Source organism: Drepanopeziza brunnea (genome assembly GCF_022702325.1).
Source record: "Drepanopeziza brunnea f. sp. 'multigermtubi' strain 214-2 chromosome Unknown ctg19, whole genome shotgun sequence".
In the NCBI taxonomy this organism is placed as follows: domain Eukaryota; kingdom Fungi; phylum Ascomycota; class Leotiomycetes; order Helotiales; family Drepanopezizaceae; genus Drepanopeziza; species Drepanopeziza brunnea.
The window spans coordinates 543510-571363 of NW_027094082.1; the positions used below are offsets into that span (position 1 = coordinate 543510).

The following is a 27854-nucleotide window of genomic DNA, read 5'->3' on the forward strand; positions in this document are numbered from 1 at the left end:
CGCCTAGCATAGCATACGCAGGAGAAAAAGTATACAGGGGGGAAGGCAGAATGAAGGCAGAAGGAATAAATAAATCCCCCCCCCAAAAAAAAGAGCGAGAGAGAGAGAGAGAGAGAGAGAGAGAGAGAGAGAGAGAGAGGTACGAGAAGGAGAGAGAGATTTGTATGTCACCAACGAACCAGTCACAAACAGCTATCCTATGCGAATGCAAGAGGAGACGAAAAATCCCCAGAACGAAATAGTCTAACCGTCGGTTTACCTTAAATCCGAACCTTAAATTCTAACCTTCAATTTTTACTTTCGTGGAAAAAAAAAGAATTAAAAAATTAAAAGTTAAAAAAAAATTAAAAAAAATTTCCCGACCTGGGGGGGCACCACCGCCAAGGCGGGACAGCCAACCTCTTGGTCGACAGAAGAATCTAATCGCTGATCAAATCGGCATTATTTCAGCATGTGAAAAAGATGCAACTATCTTCATTTTGTTATACTACTTCTGTGCTGGGTTAGAAACGTGTAAATATATATATATATATTTGTACTTATTGAGATACTTTTTAGATGAGCGTTATACCGGTACCTACCGGTAAGATCGGTCCCATGCGCCGACCAAGCGAGGAGGAGAGTCCACCACCGCCCCTCTCCCTCTCCTACGGTAGCTGCACCAGTCAAGCAACAAGCAGGAAAGGTGCTTGCTTGCATGTTTGCATGTTTGCTTGTTTCGCTTATTTACATTCTTCCATACAGTCGCAAAGCTACTTACCAACTTACCTCCCTCTTCCACCTACGTCAGCAAGCTGCAAGTACCTACCGGTACCTACCCGTCTTCAGAATCGCTGGCTCGTGCTCCCCGCTGCCTTTACGTACGACCATACCGGTACCTAGGTAGGTACGACGGGCTGATGGTACGGTAAGGACCGGTTTCGATACCGATCTCGGTATTGGTTTATATACGTATTAATATATACCTATACCTCTATATATCAATCATGTAAGAATTCATAGCACTGTAAATAAATAAATACCTCTCTAGCTAGCTAGCTACCTAGATAGATAGGATAGAACAAGCGAGGAACATAGGAAAACCGGACTTCCATTACTAACTAAGTGTAGAGAAAGAACCCCCCCCTCAAGATACCTAGCTACCTACCTACCTACCTACACACATACATACATACACACACTTTCTACAAGCCATCGACTTTCATCTCACGCTTCTTTCCGTACGGATTGTATGTGATGAATCCCGTCATTTCGTATCGATCTACCGTACATGACGTTCCCCCCCCCCCCCGGCACCTCTTTTTTTCTTTCTTAAAAAAAAAAGTTAAAGGTTAAAGTTGAAGATATCAAGATATCTATCTAAAGCAGACAACTTAAAACCTAACCTAACCTAACCTAACCCAACCTAACCCAACCCAACCTAACCCAACTAAAGTACCCAAGCCGAAATTCCCCATCCATCCACCCATCCACACCTACCTACCTACCTATCCCATCCCCACCCCCTCCCCAAAACACGAGAGTCGCTGTAACTAAGGTAGGTACCGGTAGTGTACTCCCTCCCCCCTTAGACCCTTTCACCTCGTTATCTCTTCCCTCTCGCGATCCCGGCCAAGAAGAGAAGGAAAGAAGAAAGAAAGCAAGCAAGCAGAGAGGAATAAGATATACACAAGAAGAGAAAGCGCAATCAAAATCCGGATGTACATGCATCCATTATACACATACGCAGATCTGCCTCTCCACCCAATCAAAAACCCCATCCGAGCGCCTCAAAAGCAGTAATCCCTCAACCCGTCACGCGGAAAGCACGCCCCCCTCACGGCCGCCGATAATACTCCCTCCTCCTGCCGCCCCCACCCTCGTCCTCGATAACCACCCTCTCCCTCTCGACCACCCTCCCACTGCTCACCCGCGGGTGCGTCTCGTACGTGATACTCCTGCTCCGCCTCCTCTCGGCGCGATCATCAGGGCGCGCATCCACCAGGTACCCACTCCCCGGGACGTAGCGGAACGTGTCAGGCGGCGGCGGCGGCGTCGGCGCAGGCACCATGCGCTCGCGCACCCGCTCGCGCTCGATGTACACCTCCTCGCCTCCGCCTCCGCCGCCGCCGGCGCGGCTCCCGTGCCGACTGTGCGAGCTCTTCTTCGTGCCGGCGTGCGACACGCTGACCCTGCTGCTCCGCGCCGAGCCGGGCCGGCGGAAATCCTCCTCGACGCTGACGAGCTCGATGCGCGAGGGGGAGCCGGACGGGGTCGGGGGTTTGGGGTCGGGGGGAGCCTCGATGGGTTTGGGGTCGGGGGGAGCCTCGATGGGTTTGGGCGCTGGGGGCGGCGTGGGCGTGCGCCGTGAGGGAGGGGAGGGGGGTGGAGGCGGTGCCTGGATGTATTGGACGGAGGCCCGAGGGGAGTGGCGGATCACCGTCTCCGTTACGATGCGGCGACGCGGGCGACGGTTCGCGAAGACGACGTCTTCTTCCCATCGCGGTTTTGCTGCGGCGGGCCTCGTCAGTCTGGTTGGTGCGTCTGGAAGGGGGGCGACGTACAGCTGAAACACATTGTTATTGCGCCGACCGCGATCCTCCTCTCGTCGCAGGCCGTACGTAATGGTCAGAGACGTAGCGATGTATGTAGATATATATCGTGTGTTAGAGCCCTTCCGCTCTGCTCTTCGTTCTCTTGGGCAACGATGGCCGGATATATCGAGTGTCAAATGTCAAATGTCAAGCGTCGAGTCGCACAGCACAGCAAAGCGCAATTGTCCAGTAACAGTAACAGTAACAGTAACAGTAACAGTAACACCAGCAGCGCGTCCGTCGTACATGGCGGAGCAGAAGGGGGGACAGCAGCGAATTATATGCCCCGATCCAGAGCGGCAGCGACCGCCGAAGCCCAAAAAAAAAAAGGCCCATCACCATCCAGGATTGTCCGAGTTTTGGTGGGTTGGGCACGATGCCTGATATCTGATGACTACTGATGACGAGTGCCCGAGTTGCCCTGCGCTGCCCTGCGCTGCCCTGCCCTGCCCTGCCCTGCCCCGCGCTGCCCTACCCGACGGGGAACTTCCTTGGTGTTGTCGCCCATATCCGTCTTGTGTTCCTTCCATGACTCCGGGCCAACCCAGATTCCGAGTCAAGGCTTCACAACCGAAGGGTGGGGCATTTGGGCCGAAGTTGGGTAACTTGGGTTGCCATTGGGCTGCCACCGCCCCACGGCCGCTGCGACCTGGGATGCCCTTGCGCTGGGTATATGCACACGTGATATGCATCGCGCAAGGCTCGCTACGGAACGGGGATAGGGGTGGGGTGTAAACATGGATAAAGAGTGAGGCGAGTGGCGAGAAGACATAGCAGGAATAGTTGATGATTATGCAGATATAGAGTATAGAGTATAGAATATAGAACATAGAATATAGAATATAGAATCAGGCAAAAGATAACAAAAAGCAAATCACAAGATCATTATCCTCATTATCATCGTCACCATCGTCATCATGTGGTGGCTCGGGAATAGGGGCGAAAGTAGACAAACCACGGCGTTGCATGGAATCTATCTCAGCACCAATCTCGCTTTCCTCTGACTGTTTCCTGGCCCGTCCATTCTCCCATGGTTACCCTCTACCAGATCTCCAAATCGATCCCCGCAACCCCCGTCAGCTCCTCGACAAAGCCCGCTAGAGCCCTTGCGTAGCTCGTTCGCGTCCACGTCTCAGCCTGGTAGCGGACCCCCATACCCTGCGCATCGAGTAGTACTGCCTCTACTGTCTCCTCCTCGACCGGTTGCATTACAACATCGCCCTCCCAGTCGTACTGCACAGTCCCATCATACGAATCCGGGCCAGCAAGCGGAATCGAGGGCCCCAGCATTTCAGGGGAGGAACTGGCTGCATCAATCATTTCCAGATCACCAGATCCATCAGTAATACGGACGGTGCCATCACGGACAACTAGAATCTTCTGCACAGGATGACTCTGGCCGTCATCGACCCGCCAAACCTTCGCGCTTCCCGTCCGGGAGAATGCCCAGACCACCAAGTGTGGCCCAGAATCAATCGCCAGATCGACGAGACCCTTGCATGTGCCGATCCGCTGGCCTTCCGTTTTGACAGGCCACACGCTTTTGCTTGACATGTCAGGGACGGGATCCTGGGTATTGCTCAGCCACTGCTGTAACCCATCGTTCGGCCACCAGTTCATCCACTCTTGCTCAGCCGGCGCCGCCTCGCGGGATGAAGAGTTACTGAGCCAGGCTGCGGTGGTAGATGAGGCGGGTTTGGCTTGACCGCATGTGAATATATCGAAAGGCACTGAGAATAGCCAGATACTTTGCTCGTCAGATCCCGTATCAAAAGCAGCGACTACGCGAACGCCATGAGATAGGTCGGATCCGGCTGTATATGCCACTGGGGTTGCAAATTTTCCGTCGAGGCTGGGACAACAGAACCAGATCTTTCGGAGTAGCTTGGTAGGGCCTCCCACCGGGGCGTCGCTACCCAGGCACAGCACTCCGGATGCTGGATCGGTAAACAGGATATGATACCCCTGGAAGTTTTGGTCAGCCACAGTCACCAAGGGGTCTGGGATCATTGAGGAAAGGCCTACATCGCTCAAAGGCGTTGCCCGGTAGTGATCCGAGCAGTCCATTCGGCCAACAAGCGAGCTCCTGCTGGCGTCAATCCTCAAGCGAGTCAATATTCCCTGGGTTTCCGAAGGGCTGCTGGCCCCATATGTCTCGTTATCCTCCTCAAACCGAGATAATCCCCAGCCAAATCGCTCCCAAAAAGGACTCGAGCGTGGTGACGGTCCGAAAGTGCGTCGTGACATTGAACTTCGCTCATCAGGACGTCCAGCGCTAGAAATCAATCTCAATTTCTTGGCGGAATCCACACCCTTCCGAGGCGGCAGAAAGAAGAGGTAGTCGCTCGGGGCCGTGAGAGGGAACCACCTGTTCAGATCTTGACCAGTGAGAGCATCGACCCAGTGTAGCTCAAGGCCTGAAGAGCACCCGAAAGCTACGCAACGTCTCTGAGGACATATGGCAACCGAGCGAGGAGGGTCGTCCTCAGAGCACAAGTTTCGATATAACGCCCTTGGACCAGTTTCTAATGGCATCGAGGTGCCGGATTCGACCCTTTTCAAGCCTGCCGTTCCATCTTGCCTGCTGGATGCGTCGTCCTGGATCGATGCATTAAGCAACGTCCCAGGAATACAGGGCGTTTTGGAAACTCACTGTAGTAGCAGCTCCCTTCTCGGTCAAGGCTGCAATGTCACAGACCAACCCCATCCGCCCTTCCAAGAGGATAGCGATGGCATACCTCTGAGACGAGGTATCCATGCTACAAGCCAGAACTCTCCTCGGACAGATAATGCTCGTGACAGGCCTCAAAAGACCAGGATACGAGCCATCATCCCTCGCAGACTTGTGAGAACGATTCAATTCGTAGACATAGACCAAACAGCCATGAGCGGCCATCAGGAACCGCCCACAGCTGCTGATATTGAAGATCGTACTCGCGAGATCCGGGCCCGGGTAATGAACCTCAATCTCCGTAAAGTCGACATGGCAAATCTGGCTTAGTGCTGAACCGGATGGGAACATTCGAGGATCCGGGCCGAGGGCGCACTCCCGGGCGATCCGCTTGCTCATCCACCACTCGTCGCTAAATTTTCCAGTGGAGCTGATCCCATTCGGGGCAGCAATGCCTGTGCCATCCGAGTAGCCGGCTCGCTTGAGCATCGTTGTTAATAGTGACTTGTTAAGCGAGCTTATGAGCCAAGAGCGGCATGTATGTCTAGCCGAGTTGAAGTCGCAAGGAGCAAGGAGGTAAAAAATATGCTGGATCACCTCGGTTGGTAGATGGACTTTTTGAGAAAAGGCATTAGCAAAAGTTCCCAGAACCTGAGGGCACACTGGAACGTACCAGCTGGACTTGGCCGAGCCTCGAGAGCCTGCCGCTGGGCACGGAAGTCGGATCTGCTAGCCATGAACTCTAGATGCTCAATGTCCGCGAGGGCGTGGAGATTTTTGTTCGGCGGAAACGTAGGGGCAGGGAAGAGGGGCCGGCATTCGCTGAAGACCTCCGTCAAGGCAGATGCCGGCTGGGACGGGCCACTCAGCATCGTGAACGACCGGCGCAGACTGGCATGGATCCCATCGTCGCTCGCAGATTTCTGTAGAGGATCCCCGTGGAGGATCTCAGACACAGAGCTGCGGACTCGGGAGTGCGGGCAGGGCTCGAGGATATTGTCGTCCAGAATCGCTCGTGGGTCGGCGGGGTTATCGAAGAAAGTGCCGCTACGACTGATGGGCCGCTTATGTATCAGTTCGGAGTCGATCGTGGACTGGTACAAGGGCTTGTTCGAGGTCGAGTCAGATGGCTCGTAGACGTCGCTTTCTTTGCCCTTGCCTTTGCCTTTGCCCTTGCCTTTGCCTTTGCCCTTATAGTCGGCCCCATCAAGAGCAGAGATGTTGTGAGAGGCGGCATCTCCAAGAGTCATGACATGCCGAGTACCAGACTCGAAGAAAGAAGTTACCAGCCTAGGGCTGGTTGGAAGGATCTCGGCGTCGCAGTCGCTTTCTCTGCTGGGACCGGCTACTCCTCGGGACAGAAGAATATGCGAGGACATAGCCGCGAACATCAGGTAGGTAGAGGGAGGTAAGGTATGAATGACAATCTCAGGGTGTAAAACAATCGATAAGATATACGGAAGCGTAGGTAGGATGAATGATGGACGAAGGCTAACATGACGAAGAACTGGAACATGAGAATTAGGAGTGGTTTCCATTTTGGGAAGGTGCTATAGGTAGGGTATATGTGCTAAAAGCAGAAGAGAGGCCGACTACAGAGGAAGGCGCAGCCGTCATCAATTTAAACGTTTGCATCCCCATTGTCTCTCCAGATGTGGGTGTCCCCCAGGCTCACGCTACTCGTGTTACTGTCCTCTCGGAAAATATCAGACTCGGGTGGTATGTCGCCGTTCGAGTGACTGCCCTCGTCACCATCTCTATTGATCCAAAGCTTCTCCAATCTATACAACATCAGCCACCCTTCAAATATTAGCGGAAGACCAGAGAGAGTACTTACGGTACCGTCAGACTCGGATTAATGAACTTCAACCCCTCCTCTCTCGCTTCGTCCAACGTCGTGCTCGGTCGACGACCATACCCCGGCGGGCGACTCATGCCCAAATTCTCACCCGGCAGATTCACATCCGCATTGCTCTCCCTCCTGATCGACCTCAACGCAATGAATCTCATCAGCGGCTCGTACGTGCCTGCAAAGTAGTAGCTGTACCATATCGTGAATGGAATCAACGGCACAACCAGAGCTGCAGCTGTGAAAGCGGTCTTCAATGCAATGATACCAGCCATGACGAGCTGGAAGACACCGAGGCCGAGGAGAATGCGGTAACAGATCATCGGCCAGGCACCACCGGTAGCATGTTGTGGGTGGTCCATAGCGTACAGGAGTTGGTATTTGTATGTGTAGTAGCCGAAGATAAAGTAGATGAGGCCGAAGAACAGGACCATGTAGCCCGCTGGCAGGATGCTGTAGACGATGCAGAGGACATACACCAGCAGTGCTGAGGGAAGATAGAACCCGTACTTGAAAAGTGGGGGCTGCACCAGCTCTGCGTAGTCTCGTGGAGTCTTTGAGCACATCAGCAAGATTGGGTAGAGCGTCACACTTCCAAACTCCAGCAACCGGAATGGCAACAGGCCGACACCTTGCAGAAGAATGAAGTTTGTGTAGAAGACAGCCAGGGTCTGGACGGAGCTTGCAAGTTTGTACGCCAGCTTCGTAGTATCCTTCAACGAGTCCTGAAGCACCGGCAAGAACTTGGCCGCGGATCCGAAGGCAGTGAAGACCAGGAAAACGTTGAAGAAAGTGAAGAAAAAGTTCTTCGAGATGACGGAGAGCTCAACGTCGCCTTGTGAGATCATACCCTGCATATTGGCAAGGTAGTCGTACAAGAAAGGCACTGCTATGTTGAGCAAAGACACAACGAGCGTGGGCAAACCAGTCTGCACCAAAGCCTTGATGATCTGATGCGTTTCTAACAAGTTAGCGAGTCCAGGCCAGACCTGACGGATCGAGCAGAGATCAATCAGGCCAGCGAGTCCCACAACCGGGATCAGCCAGAAGACCGTAAGCACCACAATGAAAATGGTGATCGTCCAAGACCTCCACATCCGACTGTAGCGTGGCAGATAGGTGTTCTGCCAGACGATATCAGTAGGTGCCGGAGCCAGCTTCGCCAAAAGCTGCGTCGGCGATGGGTCCAGCAAAGCCTGCACAGCCATCTGACAAGCCGGAATCGAATCCATTGTGACAAACGCCACAGGTGTAGCCTTGTAGCTCTTCTTCCTCGCCATGGAAATCCTATCATCCATAATCCTGAGCTTCTCCTCATAATAGTCGATTGCATCAATTTTCCTGCTCTGCATCCCCAAGAATCCATACCAGATCCTCGTCGTCGGCCTTGGATTCTCGTACGCAGTAACGTGACTTGTCCCCATTAACGCCTCATCTTCTCTTTGATCCTCGTCCACCTCATCTCCTGCAATGCCGCCATATCTTTGCTCGTCAGGATGGGCCTCCTTCGTCTTGCTCCCGCCAATATGCACCGTCCACGCCTCCTCAAGTTTCCGCAACAGGTAAGTTCTGTCCTCCATCAATTTATCAAGGTCCTTCCAGTTCCTGCAAACTGTCACATTCTCCACTTTTCCAATCTCCAGCTTCTCCAGAAATTCCTTGATTTCCTTCTCCTTCCTCAGTTCAGGCGGTATCCCAGACAGCTTGATCGTGCGATCGGTAACCGTCGATTGACTCCCCAAGTAATCCTGCCGGATCTTTATGATCTTCCGCGTCTCCGTCGCCATGAAATAGATAGCCAGGAACGTGAAGAAATACGTAAACATCAGGTATGCCCACAGATAACTCGTATCCAGCTTCTTCTTGCCGTCCTTGTCCAGCGCACCAACATCCTCCCAGACGCCAGTCTTATCAACCATCTGCATGTACAAGCTCGATGGCCCCTCCGGACCCTGCGGGTTGCTCGGCGTAGCCAGGTAATCAAAGTGCATGTTGATAGGCGCTAGGATAACGCTCGCCAGCACGAACATGACGCTGAACAGCCGAATCGACATCTTGAAAAAGGCCAGGAACTGCACAATTGATCAGAAACCAGCCACAATTTGGTCCAACACCGCAAACCCTCCTCTAATCAGCCCCCTCAAACATCAACAGAAACATTGAAAAAAAAAAAAAAAAGAGACAAGACTCACCACGTAAGCGTCCAACCCAGCCGAACTCAGCACCTGCTCCTCCGACACCCGATACAGGACCGGCATCCACTCAAAGAAGCCGTCCGGCAGATCCGGCAGGTTCTGCGCGGCGTCCTTCTGCCGCTTGCGCGCCGCGTACAGGCTCTTCCACCGCGGTCGCAGGAAGCAGAAGCCCAGGAAGGCCGCGGCCCCCAGCGCCAGCGACAGCACCAGCTGCACGTAGATCTGCTTCTGGCCGTTCGCCGGGTCCGTCGGGTCGTACTTGGGACACTCCTTTGCCGCCATGATGGCGCTCGTCGTTGGTGCTTGGTTTCTTGTCGGAGAGGATCCTTGTCGTTGTTATTGATGCACAATCGAGGAGAGAAAGGTGAGCTTGGGAGTTTAAGAGTTGGAGGTGGCCTATGCACGATGACGAGTGGAAGGGGTGGCTGAAGCTTGGCACTTTAGGGTTAACTTTGGGTGCAAGTATAAATGAACAAGAGTAACACAGCACATTACAGTTTTTTGTAGCATAAGCAATTCATCCGTCAATAGTCTGGGGTCACAATCCACGATTCCAGTTCCTTGCAATGTAATTCAAAGCAATGTAATTCGTGCAGCAAAGCAAGTAAAGTTAGCTAGCTAGGTATCTCTGTTCTCAACCCCCTTTCCATCGTACATTTATCATCGCCGTCCATCCATCCGTCCACGCATCAATGTATGTTCTGTCGCATCGAGCAAAAGCGGAAATTCACAGCATACCAGCATGGTACTGTATGCCTTCCTGTCAAGCAGAATTTTCCCGTAAAGCGCCCTTGCTATGCTATCAAATGTGCTCCGTTGCGATTCATCCATCCCTGCCTGCATGCAAATAAAAAAAGAGTGAAGTCCTAGACATCATCGGGAGAGGCCATCAAAGAGCTCCGCTTGCTGACTGGAGAAGAATGTGTAATTATGTCAGTGTGGAGAGTCTATGCAAGACGCTCAAGACACCTGGTAACGTTAGCCAGTCTCTTCACAATCGGGTCAAGGGTTGTGGACATACCATTAACGCCCTGTGTAAGAGAACAACTGGCTTCGGTGTTACGACTGCCCAGACTAACTGTCGTGACATGCTTGACGGTTTTATCCTGCTCGAGATTATTGGCCCAACGGAAGATGACTTCGTCGTCACGGCCATCACCAGCAACCATCAAGAAGTCAACTGGCGAGTCGTGGCCAAGATTCGGTGCCATATCCTTCTTGAGATCAGCGAAGATTTGCATAGCGGCTGTGCCCTTAGACCAGTCCATTGGCTCAACAATAACAGCGCCTGTATCGTCGTCAGTACGAGTCTCTTGAGATACCTCGGTGATGAACAAACGCACCTTCGGTGGGAATAGCCCGAACTCTCTGCTCCTCGCAAGCATCATTGATATGACTGGCGCAGTCACCAGCTTGACGACTGGCACTGTCCTGATCCTCGCAGCTCTTGTAGTGGAAGATGATGCTGCAGTGCCGAGTCTCAACCCACGATCCGGGTGTACGCTCGTGGTAGTACTGCATGATGCCCTTCACAGAGTCCTTCCAAGCACGCATCTGTTCTGGATCGGCCATCTCAACCCACTTGTGCAGGCCGAATTTTTTCAAAAAGCAGCCGTTCTCAGCAATGAGACCGAGGTTGGGAACGCGCTTGAAGAGTCGGTCAAGCTCTTCGGGTTGACGACCGGACATAACGTAGACAGTGTTACGAGCATCCTGGAGAATGTCATTCAGGACGTCAAGCGTACGTTGGGGGCTGGTGAGAATGATGTCGTTGGGCGATCCCCACGAAGCAAGAGTTCCCTCGTAGTCCAAGATGAGAAGTCTGCGTTTAGACTGTTGGTACTGGGCACCTAGCTGGTTGATGGCCAATCGTGGAACCGAAGTAGTATCACGTCGATGTTGCTCGTCGTAGACCTTTTCCAGTCTGGCGAGGAAGGCGGTGTGCCAGTGCTCAGCAGTGTGATGCATGACAGCCTTATACAAATTATCCCACCGGGTCTTCTTCTCGTCGTCGCCCATCTGCAAGGCCTGCTCAATGGCGTCGGCGCATTGTCGATAGTCCCAAGGATTGACCGAGAGCTCGTTACCACCGAAGACCGAAGCACTTCCGGTGAACTCGCTCAAGATGAGAGAGCCATGACGGTTGTGTCCCTTGAACTTTCCATCTTGGCAGAAGAGATACTCGTGAGAAGTGAGGTTCATACCCTCGCGCTGACTAGTGATCATCAGAGCATCAGCTACCGTGAGAAGAGCGAGGTATTGGGGATAGCTAATGTCTTGCTTCAGGTAAACCAGAGGTTGATACGCCAAGTTGGCCCACGACGAGTTGACTCGGGTAACGATGTCCGAGACGGTGGCATCCAGCTCAGCTTGCTCGGTACTCGAGGTCGCAACCTGGATCATAACGACACGATCTCTCCATTCTGGATGCTTGTTCAAGAACAGCTCGTAGGCCAGGAGCTTCTGTCGAACACCACGCACGTGATCCAACTTGTCTCTGGCAACAATCAACTTCTTACCACGATATCGCTCCTGCATGGTTTTGAGCCACTGGGTGACATTTGGTTGGGTGCGGTTCATCTCCAGAGCGACGGGATCGATGCCAATGGCAAGGTTGAAGACATCAACGAAGCGGTCCTCGAGCTGGACCCCATCATTGGTAGCCTCGACGCACAGGAGCCGGCTGCAAGTTTGCAAGAAATGGCGTGCGTACTCATGGATTTGGAAACCGATAAGATTAGCTCCGAGCATACCTTCGAGAAGCTCCTTTCGCACGGCGAGGCATCGGAACACCTCGGACGAGGGAAATGCTACATGGAGGAAGAATCCGATCTTGGCATCTGGGAGCTTCTTGCGAATCATGGACGGCACCAAGAGCAGATGGTAATCATGGACCCAGATGACATCTCCGCGCTTCCAGTTCTTGACGATCTTGTCCGCAAAGGCCTGGTTGACAGCAACGTAGTACACCCAGGAATGGTCCTCATAAGCCTTGCTCTTTGGATTATCCGGGATCTGGTAATGGAAGACAGGCCAGAGGATCTGCTTGCAGTAGTGCGTATAATGTCCGTCAAAATCGCTGTCCTTACAGAACACAGTCAGAGAGTCGTGCTCTGTAGCCAATCGATCCTCAATGTCTTGCTTCTGTCGTGTCTCCTCGAGGGCATCTGTGGGCATTCCCAGAGTTCCGACCCAGGTCTTGTCGTGCAGCTTTCCGTTTCTCACGGCAGCCCGGACAGCATTTCTGAGCCCGCCATTGCCTTGTTCTGCTGGTACAACCGTCCAATCGGCATGGGCAAAGACTCTGTCGATGCTCCCTTTTCTACCAAGCTGTGGTTGTCGGACACTTGCTCGCCCAAGGATCTTTGCCTTCTCCGGGCTCTTATTATGCTTCAAGATATTCGCGGGAGGGGGAGAGCTGGCTCTTGATTGAGGCTGAGTGAAGAGATGTCCGGAGCCCCAGGCTGGCGAGTGTGGGTCGCTGAGGGTAATCAGGGAGCGTGGGATTTCCTGTTTTGGGAAGTGGCTGCGAGGCTCGACGTTCTCGTTGCTGGTGAAGAAGCTCTCGGTGTTTTTATCTCCAACTGGGGTTTCTGGAGGTGTGAGGTCTCGTTGCTCGCCGAAGAGACTCGGCTTGCCAGATGTATCGATCCGGGTAGCTACTCGTTTCGGTGTAGATGAGCTGGCACCCGGGCCACGCGGAGGGTTGGTAGGGAGAGTGAAGTGGATCGTATTAGGGAGAAACCTATTGCGTCTTGTTAGAAGCTTGCACGATAGACCGAGGAGGCTATTGAGAAAGAGTGGAGAGCTATGCCTGGGACCTCCCGCAAGCCCATGAACCCGGTACGAGCTACCCCCGCACTCTGCAGAGAGCTGAGGGAAGGCCTGCAGGCAAGACCATAGCTTCTCTGGGCCAGGAGCTATGGAAAGGAGCTGTAGGTCTGGTTACACTTACAGGGAGACGACAAAGACTGTCATGGTGACGGCTTGGGTGGATCCTCAGGACCAGCTCGCAGTACAGAGAGCAGAAGAGGAACGCCTGGGTTGAAAGATCCCAATGGCGCGATCATGGGCTCTGTACGGAAACGAAGAGGAGTTGACCCAGGAGGACTGTTGACAGAGAGGTGGGATGACGTTGGGTGATGAAGGTGTGCATTCACTTGTGTGGTACGAGACAGCGACGTCTGGATCCGCGGACAGGCTGAGGCGACAACGACAAGTTCCTGTCGTGGTGATGGAGAAACTCTGGGGTATAAAGGTCTTGGAAGGCCCGTGGGCTTTTCGATTTTCGACTTTTAGAGTTCCAGGACTGGTGAGTGGCAGTTCAAGTGGGAGGGTAGGTGGGAAGGATAGAGGAAGAAGAAGGCTAGGATTTCGAAGCGCGCGTCACACACAGATGGTCATCCGCAGTGCTCAGCTCATCTGCGATTTCCTTGCTCAGCGACGACGTGAGGTAACAAGAACCATCCCGCTCATATTTGTTATATTCCCTTATAGGTCAGGCATATACAGAGTACCTACATGCTCTTAGCTGTGCGGCCTGGATTGGGTGCCGCTGTCCAGGGTGGGCGGATGGGCCAGTGGGCCAAAGCACATGTGGCAGAATGAGAAGATAAGATTACAATCCTTTTTTCGAATTTAGCTAGATACTGACAATAGACTTCATCCTTTCCAAGCCTGTTTGTTTATTCCTGCGCTCTTATTGGCAGGACATTCGTCTATGGCCTACTGGCGACTAAAGGTCAAAGGGTTGAATATAGCCACTTAAGGACTTCGCAAGCAAGAACCCTGCCGCTGTCGAAAAGATCTGATAACGAGGCGAGTCGGGATTATTCGGACTGCAAGTATGAAGGATTGGTGAGAAAGTGTCTCTAGCCTCCAGCGAGCCTCTAGCGAATCTCTAGCGAGGGGTGAGAAGAGAGAGGCATATACGGAGGGAATGAAAAGGGTTGTCTGGCCCAAATCCGGTCCAAAGGTAGAGAGGGAAGCTGGAAAGACGGAAAGCTTATTGCTGCCCAAAGTCTACGTCTCGACTTGGCTGACGCTCAGTTGATACGTAGTACTCGGGTTAAAAAGCTATAACGAGAAATCAAAAGTAAAAATAAGTCTCTCCCCTACCAAATAAAGGAGATACCGGTAAATCGCTTGCTTGTATTGACATGCGAAGCGAGCTGCGCGGGAAAGCGAAGTATATCCGTCACGAACCACTCAGCCGCAGGTACCAACTTGCAAGTGGCATCTCTTTCGCCCACTCCTACTGTATCCTCTTTACCTAATGATTATTGCCGCAAATATTGAGCATCAAAAACTCTCCCCTCATCAGCTTCCCCTTGGGCCCCTCTGACACGTCTCCCGGGCTACAGTCGCCATCTCCAGCCACACCTTCACCGCCTTACGGCTCTCTCCCCAAGCTCCCGCCGCGATCGGATCGACCACGAGTCTTGAACGCTACGTCCAGTGCGTACAGACAAGCAAGGATGCAAGTAACGGTAGGCGCGGAAGTCTCCGGACGCCTTACTGTAACGCTCCTGTAATACTAATAATAGACGCACAAGCGGGCCACTCATGCGAGGTTTCTAGAAGGCGTGTCTGCACGACTGGACCGCACGGCTGGACCGCTAAAGGAAGAGGAAGAAGAGGGAGAGGGAGAAGGCAGACGACCATACACCAAAGATAACACCCGATCAAGACACGGATGATGAAGTTCAGCTGTAATCATGCTTCCATCAGCACGCGATATACTCTGTAGATAGGTGGTAGACTGTAACCTCGCACTGCAGCGCCAGGGTCCTGCAGAGATACGGTAGAAAGGCATGCATGCATGCACGCATGCATCCACTTATCCATCGCAAGGGAAAATGAATATACTACGTACGTACGTACTTAGTAAGAGATAAGAGAGGGGGCTTTTCTCTTGCCAGCTACCTAAGGTAACTAGTTAGCTATCCTTGAGCCGATCGTTGCCGGACGAGGAGACACGAACATGACCGCCATACACGAGCCAGGGGGAATCCATCTCCAACTCGAACTGCGTGCTGACGCACACCCATGCAGCGCCCACATATATGTAGGTAGGTATGTGTATGCGGCAGGGTAGAAAATATTCAGCATGTCAGTCGTGTGTATACAAGTATATCAGGTATCCAACCACCCTACCCTACCACATATATACCAATATATCAATTTACCTATAAACTTCAAAGAAGAAACCACACAGGTGATGTAGTGTACTCTGTATAGGTAATCAATCCATCAATCACCCGCTGCTCCCCCGGGACCTTCTGGGCACCAGCACCGCAATACCATCACATCTCACATTTCTGTCTTTCCCCTCTCTCTCTCTCTCTCTGTCTCTCTCTTTCTCCCCGGCTTAAGCCTCGCTCGCAATAAACAAACAAGCAAACGAACGCACCGCCCTGCCAGTAGCCAGCCTGCTATTAATCATCCCTCTCCCCGCTCTCTTCACCTCGCACCGATAGAGGGGTAACTCTAGCGGCAGGTCAGATAAGTACGGAGTAGCGGGGTAAGCCCGCTCACATGGGCAACAAACAAACAAACAAACAAACAAACAAATAAACTGCATCCACTCACTCATAGCGGAATCCGAAATGCTGCAGACCAGGAACAAAGTAGCCAATACAAAAAAAGAGAAAAGGAGAGAGACACACATATACATATATACAAACACATATATACATACACATATACACACATGTATACACATACACACACCCACACCTACACCGAGTAAGAAAAAGTGAAGAAGAGCCAACACAATGCAGCGCAGGTGTACATCTCACCATGTTATTGTATCCTTGCGTATAACGCATATATATATGCAGTACGACGTGATCTCGCATCACGCGCGCGCGAGCGAGCGCCACGACACGAAAGCAGAAGTAGAGGCAGAAAGAGAGAGACAAACATCGTGATAGGCATCGAAAAGGGGCTGGTGTCTACGTTTAAGACGCGTGGGCTTCAAGGCTTCGCTGCTCGCTGCTCGCTGTGGGCTGCCTACGGACTAGTACGCGCGCCGCAGCTGCCATGGGTTTGAAAGGTGAGCCCGGCTGGGTGTTGGGCTGTGTGGTGTATATGGCGTCGGGTCTGCTGTAGGTTGTGGGATGTAGCTATCGGATTGGACTGGATTGGATCGGACTGCCTAGGGGGTGTAAATTGAATGAAAGGGAAATGTAACTGGGAAGGAAAGGAAAGGAAAGAAAAGGAAAGAAAAGAAAAGAAAAGAAAAGAAAAGAAAAGAAAAGAAAAGAAAAGAAAAGAAAAGAAAAGGAAAGTAAGGTAGAGTAGAATAGAGAGGTAAAGTCCATACAGCCCCTTCGTACTATCTCCGTCTTCTGGCTTCGTGAAAGTTCTTGAAGAGGACCAGCTGAACGTGCCTTGTTCTTGTTCTTACGGTGCTGGCCGGCAGGCGGGCAGGCAGGCAGGCCTTGGAATGGGGGAATGGGGGATGAGTCAGCCGAAGCTAGCGGCCGGCCCGGCTAGCGGCCGGCCCGCCTTATGTTCCATGACACTCTCGGCCCTCGTGTATCGTACCGTACTGGTAGTTCTTTCCTTCCGCGTCTTTCCTTCTCAAGACCAAGCGTACAGATTGGTAGCTCATACCGGTACAATACCGGTACTACCTCTTCTCAGCCGTAGCATAAGGAAAGACCGACCACCACCTCCGCTGCGAAGCATTGGTTCGACCCCCCTCGAACTGCCACCGCTGCACTTCATGACCGCCCTCTCTACGACCTCGGAACTGCCTCCGCTGCAATTCGCGACGACCCCTCTCTTTCGATAATACGCGGAACTCTTTCTCAAGCTATTCATAGAGGATTCATATTAAGATTGAAAGACTAGGGCTGCAGAGAACAAACCTGCCTCAGAGAAACTTCCTGAACCTGAATGCTTTCTTTCTCACGTGCTCTCGCGACTTTCCAATTAGCCCGATCAGCCCTTTTGTACAATTGTACAAGTAGCACGAGATAACCAACAATGGCTCCACCAGCCCCCGCTTTCACTGCTGCTCAGCAAGAGCTGATCAACCAATCAATTCTGGCTGCAATTGAAAAAGCTTTAGCCTTATACGCTGCCGAGCCAGCCAAGCCTGCTATTGTTCAGCCTCAGCATACCCATATCGCTTCGGCAGCTGACTTGCAACCAATGCCCGAGTACTACCGGTACCTGCCCATCTTGGACCCTTCGGTACCTCTCGTCGAGCATAACAAGGTCAAGTGGCCCCGCTCTCAATTTAGCGACCATCGAGGTGATGTTGAATACGACGCTTGGAAAATGGACATGAAATTGTTCCTTGAGGACTACTCTAGCAATTTCCTTTCTGGTCCATCCCAAGTCAAAGCTTATTTCAAGTGCACTTCTGGAGAGGCGAAATCAATGATCTTCGAGCATATGTTCCCCGATTTCGCCGACACTTGCACTAATGCTGCTGATGTTTTGCGTATACTGGACTACCGTTTTCGCGATCACAACCGCGTGCAAGCTGCCCGCAAGAGTTACTATCAGCTTACCATGGGACGCATATCCTACGATGACTTCCGAGTCAAGTTTACTACGTATGCTATCACCGGCAAGATCTCTCGAGCTCGATGGTTCGAGGACGTTTGCGAAAAGGTTTCCCCAGCTCTCAAAACCCATTTGATGGTCGAGAAGTATAAGATGCACGGAAGCTACGAGCGCCTCGACGAGTACCTGGCTATTATTGACAAAGAGTCTCGCAATATCAAGTCCGAAGAAGCTCAATCGCCAATCATTCAACCACAAGATCAGCGCACCTTCTTCACTCAGCCTTCCGACATTGACGATTCTGACGATAACGATTCCCCACCTCGCTCTGCGTTAGCCGAGCAACCTCAAAACGAGAGCCATAAAGATTAATACGGAGTACCAATTAATTTGACAGGCTTGGTTGCAACTGCGAGGACGCAGTTTTTTCGGAGGGGGGGGGTAGTGTTACGGTGCTGGCAGGCAGGCATTGGAATGGGGAATGGGGGATTAGTCAGCCAAAGCTAGCGGCCGCCCCGCCTTCTGGTACAAGACTTCTCAGCCCTCCTGTATTCTAGTTCTTCCTTCCTCGTCTTTCCTTCTCAATACCAAGCGTACAGATTGGTAGCTAATACAATACTACCTCTTCTCAGCCGTAGCACTTGTCGAAGAGCATGGCTCTTTTCTACTCCGTGAAGAGCGAGAAATGAGGACGCAAACAAGATGATGATCTTGCGTTCCATGTTAGCCGTGAATACGAATACATACACACACACATACACACACAGCTTACTTAAGTTAACTTAACCGATAGCAATGTAGAAGGAGGAGGACGGACTATCCAGAGCAGAGCAGAGCAGAGCAGAGCAAGCCCAAAGCCCAAAGCCCACGTCGAAAAAACCCACACATACAAGCTCTCTCCATCCACAGGCCAAAGTCAGGCTAAAACCAAAACCAACAGTATATGACGAAGATATAAAAGGAAATATATATATAATAGGGGCCGGCGAGCGATTGATCGAGGAGAAAAGATCAAACGCAAAGGAGAAGAAACGCAAAGATTAAGGAAAAGAAAAGGCAAAAGAAAAGTCAAGCAGCAGGTCTCTCACCGACCGAACACGCCGAATTCATCCACTGGATTCGGCACCCGTCGCGAATCGCGATCGAGTCTCACAGCTGTCGCCCTGTCGCCCTGTCCCTCTTTTGTCGCGTTGATGTTAGAAATCAAATTTAACTCAGCGCACCTCGACCTCAACCTAATTCACATCTTATCTGATTTCCACTTTGATGTGCAAAAGCAGACCTGCAATGCACATTGCAGTAACCAGTCTTATAACCCTGTATAGCCAGCCGCACGACACACTTCCATGCACTTGATTTCCATCTTACCTCACCTCATTTTGAGACTCATTCATTCCCTTCTCCCTCTCTTTCTCCTCTCTCTACCTCCCTCTCCCCCTCAACCTCCCTCAACCCAACAACAAAAAGACAGTAAGTAGCAAAGACAGAGAGAAAGAATAGACGGATAGCAAGCGGTAAGTAAGCAAGCAAGCAAACAAGCAAGCAAATAAGCAAGTGATACCCAACTCTCTCGGCCATTAGATAGATACGTGAAAATTTCAAGACTGGCAAAGAAAAGAAAAGAAAAGAAAAGAAGAAAAGAAAAAAAAAGAAAAGAAAAGAAAAGAAAAGAAAAGAAAAGAAAAGAAAAGAAAAGAAAAGAAAAGAAAAGAAAAGAAAAGAAAAGAAAAGAAAAAAAGAAAAAAAGAAAAAAAGAAAGAAAGAAAAAAAGAAAAAAGGAAAAAAGGAAAAAAGGAAAAAAGGAAAAAAGGAAAAAAGGAAAAAAGGAAAAAAGGAAAAAAGGAAAAAAGGAAAAAAGGAAAAAAGGAAAAAAGGAAAAAAGGAAAAAAGGAAAAAAGGAAAAAAGGAAAAAAGGAAAAAAGGAAAAAAGGAAAAAAGGAAAAAAGGAAAAAAGGAAAAAAGGAAAAAAGAAAAAAAGGAAAAAAGGAAAGAAGGAAAAAAGGAAAGAAGGAAAGAAGGAAAGAAGGAAAGAAGGAAAGAAGAAAAGAAGAAAAGAAGAAAAGAAGAAAAGAAAAAAACGAAAAAATGAAAAAAGGCCATATTGGTAATATATCCCGGTCTGAGGTCGACTTACTCTACTACATTAGCGGCACCCTTTCTCTCTCTCTCTCTTTTTATAAAGAGGAGTTGACAGTCCAGCTCCAGCATTTCCATTGGATATCTAGTATCTGCACATCTCAACTTTAAGTAAACACTCACTAGTCTTGCTGTTCTACAAGTCTTGACATTCAGATAATATAGCAAATATAGGCGCAGCAAATCCGGGTATCAAGCGTAACATCCAGCAACTCCCCCCCCCCACCCCCCCCGAAATAGCAAGTCTCAAAGCTAAAACGCGCCCTCTTCGTTATTCTGGGGCTCTCTCAGCCGGTGCCTGGCCCGTAGCCTGTATCTGGTTGCCAGAGTATGCTTCGCTCTCACTCTGCACCGGGCCCTTCAACCTTGCCTGGCGCTCAACACCCGCCCTATACGACTCCACCAAGTCCACGAACCTCGAGAAATCACATTCCTCCTCCAGAAACGTCGCCCAGGTTCGCTTCCCCCCCTTGTCCTGCTTTTCGTCTTTGCTGATACCCGTCTTCTTCACGCCCTCGAGTACGGATCTCTCCATGAATCCCATGAGGGTATCCACATCGCAATCTTCGTCTCGCAAGTATCTCATAAGTGCCTTTTCGGGGAGCTGGGCAAGGCTGCGACCACTGATCTCGGTATCTAGGCCTGGGAAATGGGCAATCAGCAGAGGCATCGTCATTCGAGATGATGAGAACCCTACTCTCGTTGGTACTCCGGATCAGCTTGACGAGGTCAAGAAGCTTCGGGCCCTAGGAAAATGGTCAACGGGCTATTCCAAATTTTCACGGAAAAGCTAGTACAGAGCCAATGTGTGGAGAAATGAGCTGCTCACCGAGTTCCCAAGATTGGCAACTGCTTGATACTCGGCATCGTCGTACGAAGGTATCTCCTCGGTCGACTTCACAACATTGGAGCTGATGAGATTTTGCAGGATACTCCTCAAAATCTCGTATTGTGCGGCAACGCTCGGCGGCCCAACATACTCTTTCAAGCCGCACCTGTCGAGAAAGGCCGGCTCCAGGACGTCGCACATGTTGGAAGTAAACAGGAAGACAACGTTCGGAAAGCTCATGGACCGGTCGAGGCCCGTAAGCAGCGCATTCGTCGCCCTGAGCGAATCATGGCTTTCACCCTCCTTCGTGCTGAACTCGCGCGAACTCGCTATACTCTCGACTTCGTCGATGAGCACGCATATAAAGTTCTCGGGGCCCTCCTGACACATGTGAGATATCTTGGTAAATATCTCATCAACGTGCCGGGCACTCTCGCTGAAGTACTTGGAAAGTAGGGTTGCCGTCTTGATTTGGATAAGGGTCGTTGATTCGTATTGCTCGCTCAGCCGAATGGATATTTTCTGCGCGAGGCCTTGGCAGAGGCTTGTCTTCCCAGTTCCGGGTGGTCCGTAGAGGAGAATGAGAGGATTCAGCTTGCGGCGGAAGTTGGAAGCTTTAAGAGCCTGTGAGAATCGCACTGATTTCATTTAAGTTAGCATTTTCAATGTTGTCTGGTTTTCTGGTAGCGTACGGATGTTTGTCATCATCCAGATGAGGTCTGCCTTGATGTCGTGGTCGAATACAAGCCTGGATACAGATCAGGCTGTGTTTTCCGCTGCGTTACAAAGCGATCATATTCTCGGTGTGACCTAAGGATGGTTCTTACTCGTCCCAAACAGCCTCAAATCGAGTATGCGGCATGGATATCAATTCGCCCAGTTGCTCGTCCCCCTCATCTGACTCTTCGAGAGGGGACGAAGCCGTCCAGAGTTCAAAGACCTGGACCCTCAGCTTCACCTCGAGTGATGAGAAACAGGTCTCTTCCGTCGCTGGTCCAATGCGCTCAACCACCTTCAAAGAGTCTAAGATTTGCTTTGCGCGAGGGTACTCAGATCCGAGCTTCAAATTGCCGTCTACAGATGGGCGCATTAGAATGTCGAGTTTCAGCTTGGGTTGGTCCAACAGGAACCTACTTCTTTCATCCGCAAGAATATCTTCCAGCATGTCAAACGTATTCACAGCGGACAGCAGTTGCGCTTCAAGCACTCTTGCGTACTTCAAAGTCGTCAGCTTGGCTGTCAACGAGGCCTTCGTCTGGTATTCTTCTCAACTTACTAGGCCGCAGTCCAGCGACGATTGACTCAGTGTCCCATCCCTCAGGCGGCCTTCGAGATATAGAGTTCCCAGGCGCCTCGTCTTGACCGGAGCAGCGACGAGTATAGACTCGTTCTGTCTATCTGACATGGTGATGGTGGGTAGGTATTGGTAAGTGGTTCGGCAGACTTGGGTTTTGGTTGTGTTGAAAGTCGATGGATTTCATCCGCTCCCGTGACCGTGCCAAGGCCAACTAACCTCCGTGCCTTCCAGTCCTGACGGTGCGTCAAGAAGGTGCAGGTGGACGAGACGGTTCGAGAGGCCCAACTCGCTCCACTTCAGACTAACGGAGCTGAGAATATGGAAGATCAGTGTCTCCATGATTGATTCCATATCCCTACGAAGTATGAGGGAGATGATTAACACGTGAGACAGTCCAGGTCTCCTCCATCTGCATCTCCATCTCCATCTCCATCTCCAAACCCAAAATCTCTCACGTGCCCTCAAGCGAAGGGGACGGGCCGGTACCAAGAGCCAAAACCCCAGACCCCAAGATCTGTACAGATAAGCATCGCAACCCAACCCCTGCCCCATCATCGACGTCATCCCACCAAGATAAACAAACTCATCTCCACCGCCAGAAAGTCTTCTGTTCAAGCCGACCTCCGCTCCCGAGCTGAACAAGCATTCCGTTGCTGCTTACAGTCTCTGCCCCGAGCAGACGGGCGATCTGACTCGACAGAATGTATTCTCGTGCAGTCAGTCCGGATCATGGCCCAGCCTGCACAACGATGATATGATGTATGTGGAGATGGAGCGCATGGGCTGGGTGAGAGGGAGGGGAAGAAGGAAAGGTAAAAAGAGCGTTGCCTTCCTTGCCTTGCCTTGCCTTGCCTTGCGTTGCCTCCTCTCGACTCGACTTCAACGACTATCAATAACACAAGTCCTTGGATCTATCTTTCTCCAATCTACCCGTCAACAGAGCATTACCATTTACTACTATATATATATGTACATATATATATATATATATACACATGTATACATATTCCGCGAGATGCACAGCTTCTCCCTTGTCCCCCGCCTCGCGCTGCTCCTCTCAACACTCCCCGTCTTCGCAGCGTCCCAAGCCGCAAGTCCGTCCTTTACAGACGCGGCAACCTTTCAGAACGACACGATAGCCGCACATAATTTTTACAGAGAGCAGCACGGCGTCGGGGATCTCCAGTGGAACGATACCTCTGCTTCTTTCGCTGCCGAATGGGCTGCGGCGTGCAATTTTGAACACAGTGTACGTTTTTTTTTTTTTTTTTTTTTTTTTTTTTTTTTTTTTTTTTGCGAATTCGCGCCGGCGCGAAGACATGGGCTGACCACCGATCACCAGGGCGGACCAACCGGCGAGAACCTCGCAGCCGGCTACGCGAACGCCAGCGCCAGCATCGACGCGTGGGGTCTCGAGCGGCAAGAATACGACTTCGGGGACCCGACTGGCTTCAGCGACGAGACAGGGCACTTCACCCAGCTCGTCTGGGGCAACACCACCACGGTAGGCTGCGGGGTGGCGAGTTGCCAGGGCCGGAACGGCACGCCTGGCTTCTACGTCGTCTGCGAGTACTACCCCCCCGGCAACGTGATGGGCAACGAAAATCAGTTCTTCCAGGAAAATGTCCTGGAGCAGACCATGGGCGAGGAGACGGATACCGTCGAATCGGGTACCACGAGCTCTGGGCATGGGCACAAGCATACGAGGAATCTCGTAGGGGCGGTGGTCATTGCCGCAATGGTCGGATTCGTGATCGCGGTATAAACAAGAATCCATGGGAAGCGGTCCTGATCTACGATAGAGAAAACCGGTTACGAGATGTAGCGTTGGATCAAGGGAGGGAAGAGATCTATCTGTTCTCCTGGAGTATCGATACCCCTGTATGCAAAGGCAATTTTCTGCCTCGTTATGAATTTGATGACTTATGATCTATCTGTACGGAGTTTTCGAGCCTGATACAACCACCGCGGTTTGCCCCCTGTGCTTTTCGAGCTACAGCTACACGCACGACCGCGGTGGCGTCTTTCCTTTCCTTACGGTCAGGTCAGTAGTAACTTGTTTACCATCTTCATCTGTTTGCAGATTCTTCTGAGTGAGAGAGAAGATGGGCGAAAGTGCTGCGGGTCTCCTCACGTGAATAATGCGCCTTTCTTTCCTTTCCTTTCCTTTCCTTTCTTTCTTTCCACTACTCACTCGCTTCGCTTCTCGGAAAAGCCACAGTGAAGACAACGACGAGATCGACGTGGAAAGAGACCGTGATATGACGAGGACGAGGACGAGGACGAGGACGAAGAGTGTTCCGGCGTCCTGAGAAATACCGATATTAAATTCTGCATGTTGCCAGTCAACGACTGGAAAACGAGAATTACACCCCGGAAGTCACTGGGATCCCAGAAGGTTCAGATGGTGACCGTGACATTTTGTCTGTCGGGAAGGTGCAACATGGCCAATACTTTTGAACTTCAAGCTTTAAACTATCTGGGCTACCAACTGCAATTCTTTGCGTATCGCCCGACTTATTCACTACTGCTGCTTTCTATTTCCACCGCGTCCTCGCCATGCTCGATCCCAGCCGCCTCCTCCTCCTCCTCCTCCTCATCCTCCTCCTCCCCACCCGCGACCACCGAAGACTCATTATCGCTGCTGGCAATATCTTTGTCAATTGCATCCATGCGGCGTATGAACTCATCCTGTAGTCTGACTACCCAGCTTAGCAACGCTTTGTCGTCCAAGAGCGAATTCGCTGCATGCTTCAAGCTCTCTCTTAAAGCGTGAACTAACTTCCTTCTCTTGAAGAGTGCTTGTGCTTTCGATGACTGTTTCTTGGCCTGTGCTTGAGCTTCTAGCGCTCTCGACACTCTCTCCGCGACCTCGATTACCTGTTGCGGCAGATCGACGACACGGGCGAGAGCGATACCATAATGCTGTTCCTGGACATATCCATCTCTGACCTTGTAAAGCATTGTCATGGTGCTCTCTTGACTCAAATCCACTTCAAGATGCATATTGACTACCCCCAGTCTTTGTTGCATAATCTGGGCTGTCGGAAGTCAGAAAAGTTTTTGTACCGGAGGAAGTGGGCAGACCAAGCTCTCGGAAGTGAGTTGCAAAGAATACCAAGGCCTTGCTTTGAACAAGAGCTTCAGCAATACTCAACGAGATAGCCAGCCCATCACGACTGCTAGTGCCTCGGCCAAGCTCATCAATGATCGCGAGGCTGTTTTTATCAATGTTTCTGTATTCTGTCAATACAGCAACGACACTCAGTTCGCGAGATTACCTCAAGATGAAAGCAGTCTCTCTCATTTCAGACGCAAAGGTTGACACATTTGCTTCGATAGAATCATCCATAGAGACTCGAGCGAAGAGCTGATGAATGAGTGGGAACACAGCATGAGCTGCTGGCACAAAGCTCCCAACCTGGGCCATTACACAAATCAAAGCAACGGATCGAATATAGGTGCTCTTCCCACTCATGTTACAGCCAGTAATGATCTGGAAGCGTTTCTGCTCACTCGCATAAATATCGTTGGCAATGAACTTGTCCTTGTGAATCTGTGGAAGGAGTCAGTATAGGTCAGAGTCTGAATCTGCGCTGGGGAATACCACTTACTCTCTCCTTGATGGGATGTCGTCCTGATCCGACAGCAATAGCATCCGCGATCTGGGGTCTCGTGTACTCAGCCAGAGGATCTGCGGTGGTAGCGAGATGTGCGAAAGCGGTAATCATATCGAGAACGGCGATACTTTCGCAAACTCTGAAAAGAGTCGGGATGTCTCCTCGGATGTTATCAATCAGTTCCTGAACAGTCTGATCACTCATCAAAACAACTTCTTGATGTGAGCCCTCAATTCTTTGATTCAGCTTGACGAGATCCAAGGTCTGACATTCAATGCAGCCCTTCTTCTGGAATCTGTTAATGAGAATATCGGGTATATCCCGTCCTTCGAAGTCGTGTTCAAACAACTTCAGGTAATACCGGCGAGCGTTATCATATTTGGTCTCTGCGACCATCTCATACCGTTCTGTCACGAGTCAATGATGCACGGGACCGACGAGGCTGCATTGAGGCCACCCACGGTTGATATCCGTGACATGCTGATGTACATCTTCTGTAGTCTCCTTGAAAGTCTGGCGTGCCACATCGAGGAGACCACTAACTCCGGACTATCACGCAATCAGTGCTTGCGGATGACTTGAAAACGCAAAACATACTTTCACGGCATATGTTCTCTGATTTCGCAAGTCTAAGGGCGTCTTCTGGTAAGTCACATCCTCATTGATAACCTCCTTGATAAGGTCCATCGTTGGGGCAAGATACTCGGGCTTGCAATTTTCCCGAATCATTACCAGAAGATCTGAGTTGGCACCTGCGAGCGATTCGTAGACTGGGAGGACGGATTGAATAAAACTCTTGAGCATTAATACCTGGTTGATCGATTGTTCTGCATACATAATGTCAGGCTGGGTAGGCATAATGATCAACTACAAGAGAGACATGTCAGCGAATAAGAGGGGATCCTCATAGGGAAGAGGGAAGTTTTCATACACTACTGAGCAATTTCTCGATGTCCATGACAGATTTCAAAGCTGATGTGAGAAATTTAGCCAGACACATTAACAGGGCTCGACTTGCTGACCCTGTCGCAGCTGGAAGAACGTGTCCTCCTTCGTAGACAACTCTTCGACGGCGTCATAGCGTTGCTCAAGGACGCTAACTTGCGTTGATGGTTGTAGGATGGTACTTCTAAGAAGACGTGCCCCCATCGGAGTCAAGGTCTGGTTCATTACACCGTAAAGGCAAGCTCGGGACTTGGCGTTCTGCAGATTTTGGATGAGCTCCAAGGACCGGATTGTAGAGAGATCAATCATCATAGAACCTTCGGATGGTTGGTACTTGATGCGGAGCGAGTGGTAGGCAAAAGTCAGAGACATGCTGAGGTCTATGTATCTAAGAACCTGTAAAGGGATCGAATCAGGTTAAGAGGTCCTCACAGAGAATGATACAGCCTACCGCGGCAAAGCAACAGGTTGCAAAGTAATTGCCTCCAATAGCAACCTTGATTGATTCAACGTCTTCGGAGAAGGCTAGATGCTGGATATATTCAAGCCCCGCCGATTCTGACCAGTACTTGCGATCAATAGTGACTATTTTGGCGCCGAAAATGTTCTCCTCGACAATAGAGTACATCTTCGACTTGGGATTTGGAGGACCGCTCGAAGAAACAATGAGGATTTCGGTTGGGTCAAAGACATGAAGCTTGTTGATGGTCCTCGCGTAGAATTGATTGTCACATATTTGACTGAGAACCGCCTCCCCAGTAGATATATTCACGAATGCGAGTCCAACGGTGGGAGAGATACCACGAGCGTCACTTAGAGCACAGATGATGTGCTGAGATTCGCCGCCACCGATGGTAGACCCTCCTCGAGATCTTGATCGACGGCCGGTACTTGGACGAGCTGTTCCTGGCCGACTCTGGTAGGCAGAGTTGGGACGACCAGTGCTCGGACGAGTTCCGTAGGGAGTCTGAGATGTTCCAAATGGTGTCTGTGATGTTGACGTGGTTCCTGCATTCCGGTAAGAGGTAGAAGCATAGCTTTGAGAGGTAGAGGATCTCGGAGGAGGCATTTTCTGTTGTAGATGAGCAGTCAACTGAGATGTTAGTTTGGTATATCAATTGTGGTAATCAGTGAGGTCCCAATGGACACATGAGTTTTGTGTCTTTACTCCTAGATACTGAGTATGGTTGGTGTCGTTGACGGCTGTTGGTTGGCG

The 27854-nt window shown here is 51.0% G+C and overlaps 7 protein-coding genes across 7 annotated transcripts; 1 reads left to right on the plus strand and 6 right to left on the minus strand.

The window, feature by feature from the left end:
• Window positions 1-1816: 1816 nt before the first annotated feature.
• On the minus strand, window positions 1817-2556 carry L3040_008925 (uncharacterized protein; the record flags this gene model as incomplete). The annotated part of the gene is made up of 2 exons (XM_007292685.1): window positions 1817-2490; window positions 2544-2556. The coding sequence occupies 2 exons, from the start codon at window positions 2554-2556 to the stop codon at window positions 1817-1819; spliced, it is 687 nt and encodes a 228-aa protein (XP_007292747.1).
• Window positions 2557-3614: 1058 nt separating this feature from the next.
• Window positions 3615-6635, minus strand: L3040_008926 (uncharacterized protein; the record flags this gene model as incomplete). The annotated part of the gene is made up of 4 exons (XM_007292686.2): window positions 3615-4538; window positions 4599-5171; window positions 5227-5858; window positions 5918-6635. The coding sequence occupies 4 exons, from the start codon at window positions 6633-6635 to the stop codon at window positions 3615-3617; spliced, it is 2847 nt and encodes a 948-aa protein (XP_007292748.2).
• A 230-nt stretch (window positions 6636-6865) lies between these two features.
• L3040_008927 (uncharacterized protein) lies at window positions 6866-9570 on the minus strand (the record flags this gene model as incomplete). Its single annotated transcript, XM_007292687.2, has 3 exons — window positions 6866-7025; window positions 7082-9165; window positions 9286-9570. 3 exons carry the CDS (start codon window positions 9568-9570, stop codon window positions 6866-6868), a joined length of 2529 nt encoding a protein of 842 aa, XP_007292749.2.
• A 646-nt stretch (window positions 9571-10216) lies between these two features.
• Window positions 10217-13266, minus strand: L3040_008928 (uncharacterized protein; the record flags this gene model as incomplete). The annotated part of the gene is made up of 4 exons (XM_007292688.1): window positions 10217-10257; window positions 10310-10576; window positions 10632-13033; window positions 13244-13266. 4 exons carry the CDS (start codon window positions 13264-13266, stop codon window positions 10217-10219), a joined length of 2733 nt encoding a protein of 910 aa, XP_007292750.1.
• Window positions 13267-20218: 6952 nt separating this feature from the next.
• Window positions 20219-22181, minus strand: L3040_008929 (uncharacterized protein; the record flags this gene model as incomplete). Its single annotated transcript, XM_066155767.1, has 7 exons — window positions 20219-20589; window positions 20645-20693; window positions 20777-21414; window positions 21469-21524; window positions 21604-21850; window positions 21911-21992; window positions 22053-22181. The coding sequence occupies 7 exons, from the start codon at window positions 22179-22181 to the stop codon at window positions 20219-20221; spliced, it is 1572 nt and encodes a 523-aa protein (XP_066010058.1).
• A 907-nt stretch (window positions 22182-23088) lies between these two features.
• L3040_008930 (uncharacterized protein) lies at window positions 23089-23838 on the plus strand (the record flags this gene model as incomplete). Its single annotated transcript, XM_007292691.2, has 2 exons — window positions 23089-23322; window positions 23416-23838. 2 exons carry the CDS (start codon window positions 23089-23091, stop codon window positions 23836-23838), a joined length of 657 nt encoding a protein of 218 aa, XP_007292753.2.
• Window positions 23839-24590: 752 nt separating this feature from the next.
• Window positions 24591-27707, minus strand: L3040_008931 (uncharacterized protein; the record flags this gene model as incomplete). The annotated part of the gene is made up of 9 exons (XM_007292692.1): window positions 24591-25114; window positions 25161-25309; window positions 25355-25629; window positions 25688-26100; window positions 26155-26242; window positions 26291-26560; window positions 26625-26665; window positions 26716-27034; window positions 27090-27707. The coding sequence occupies 9 exons, from the start codon at window positions 27705-27707 to the stop codon at window positions 24591-24593; spliced, it is 2697 nt and encodes an 898-aa protein (XP_007292754.1).
• Between the last annotated feature and the right edge of the window lie 147 nt (window positions 27708-27854).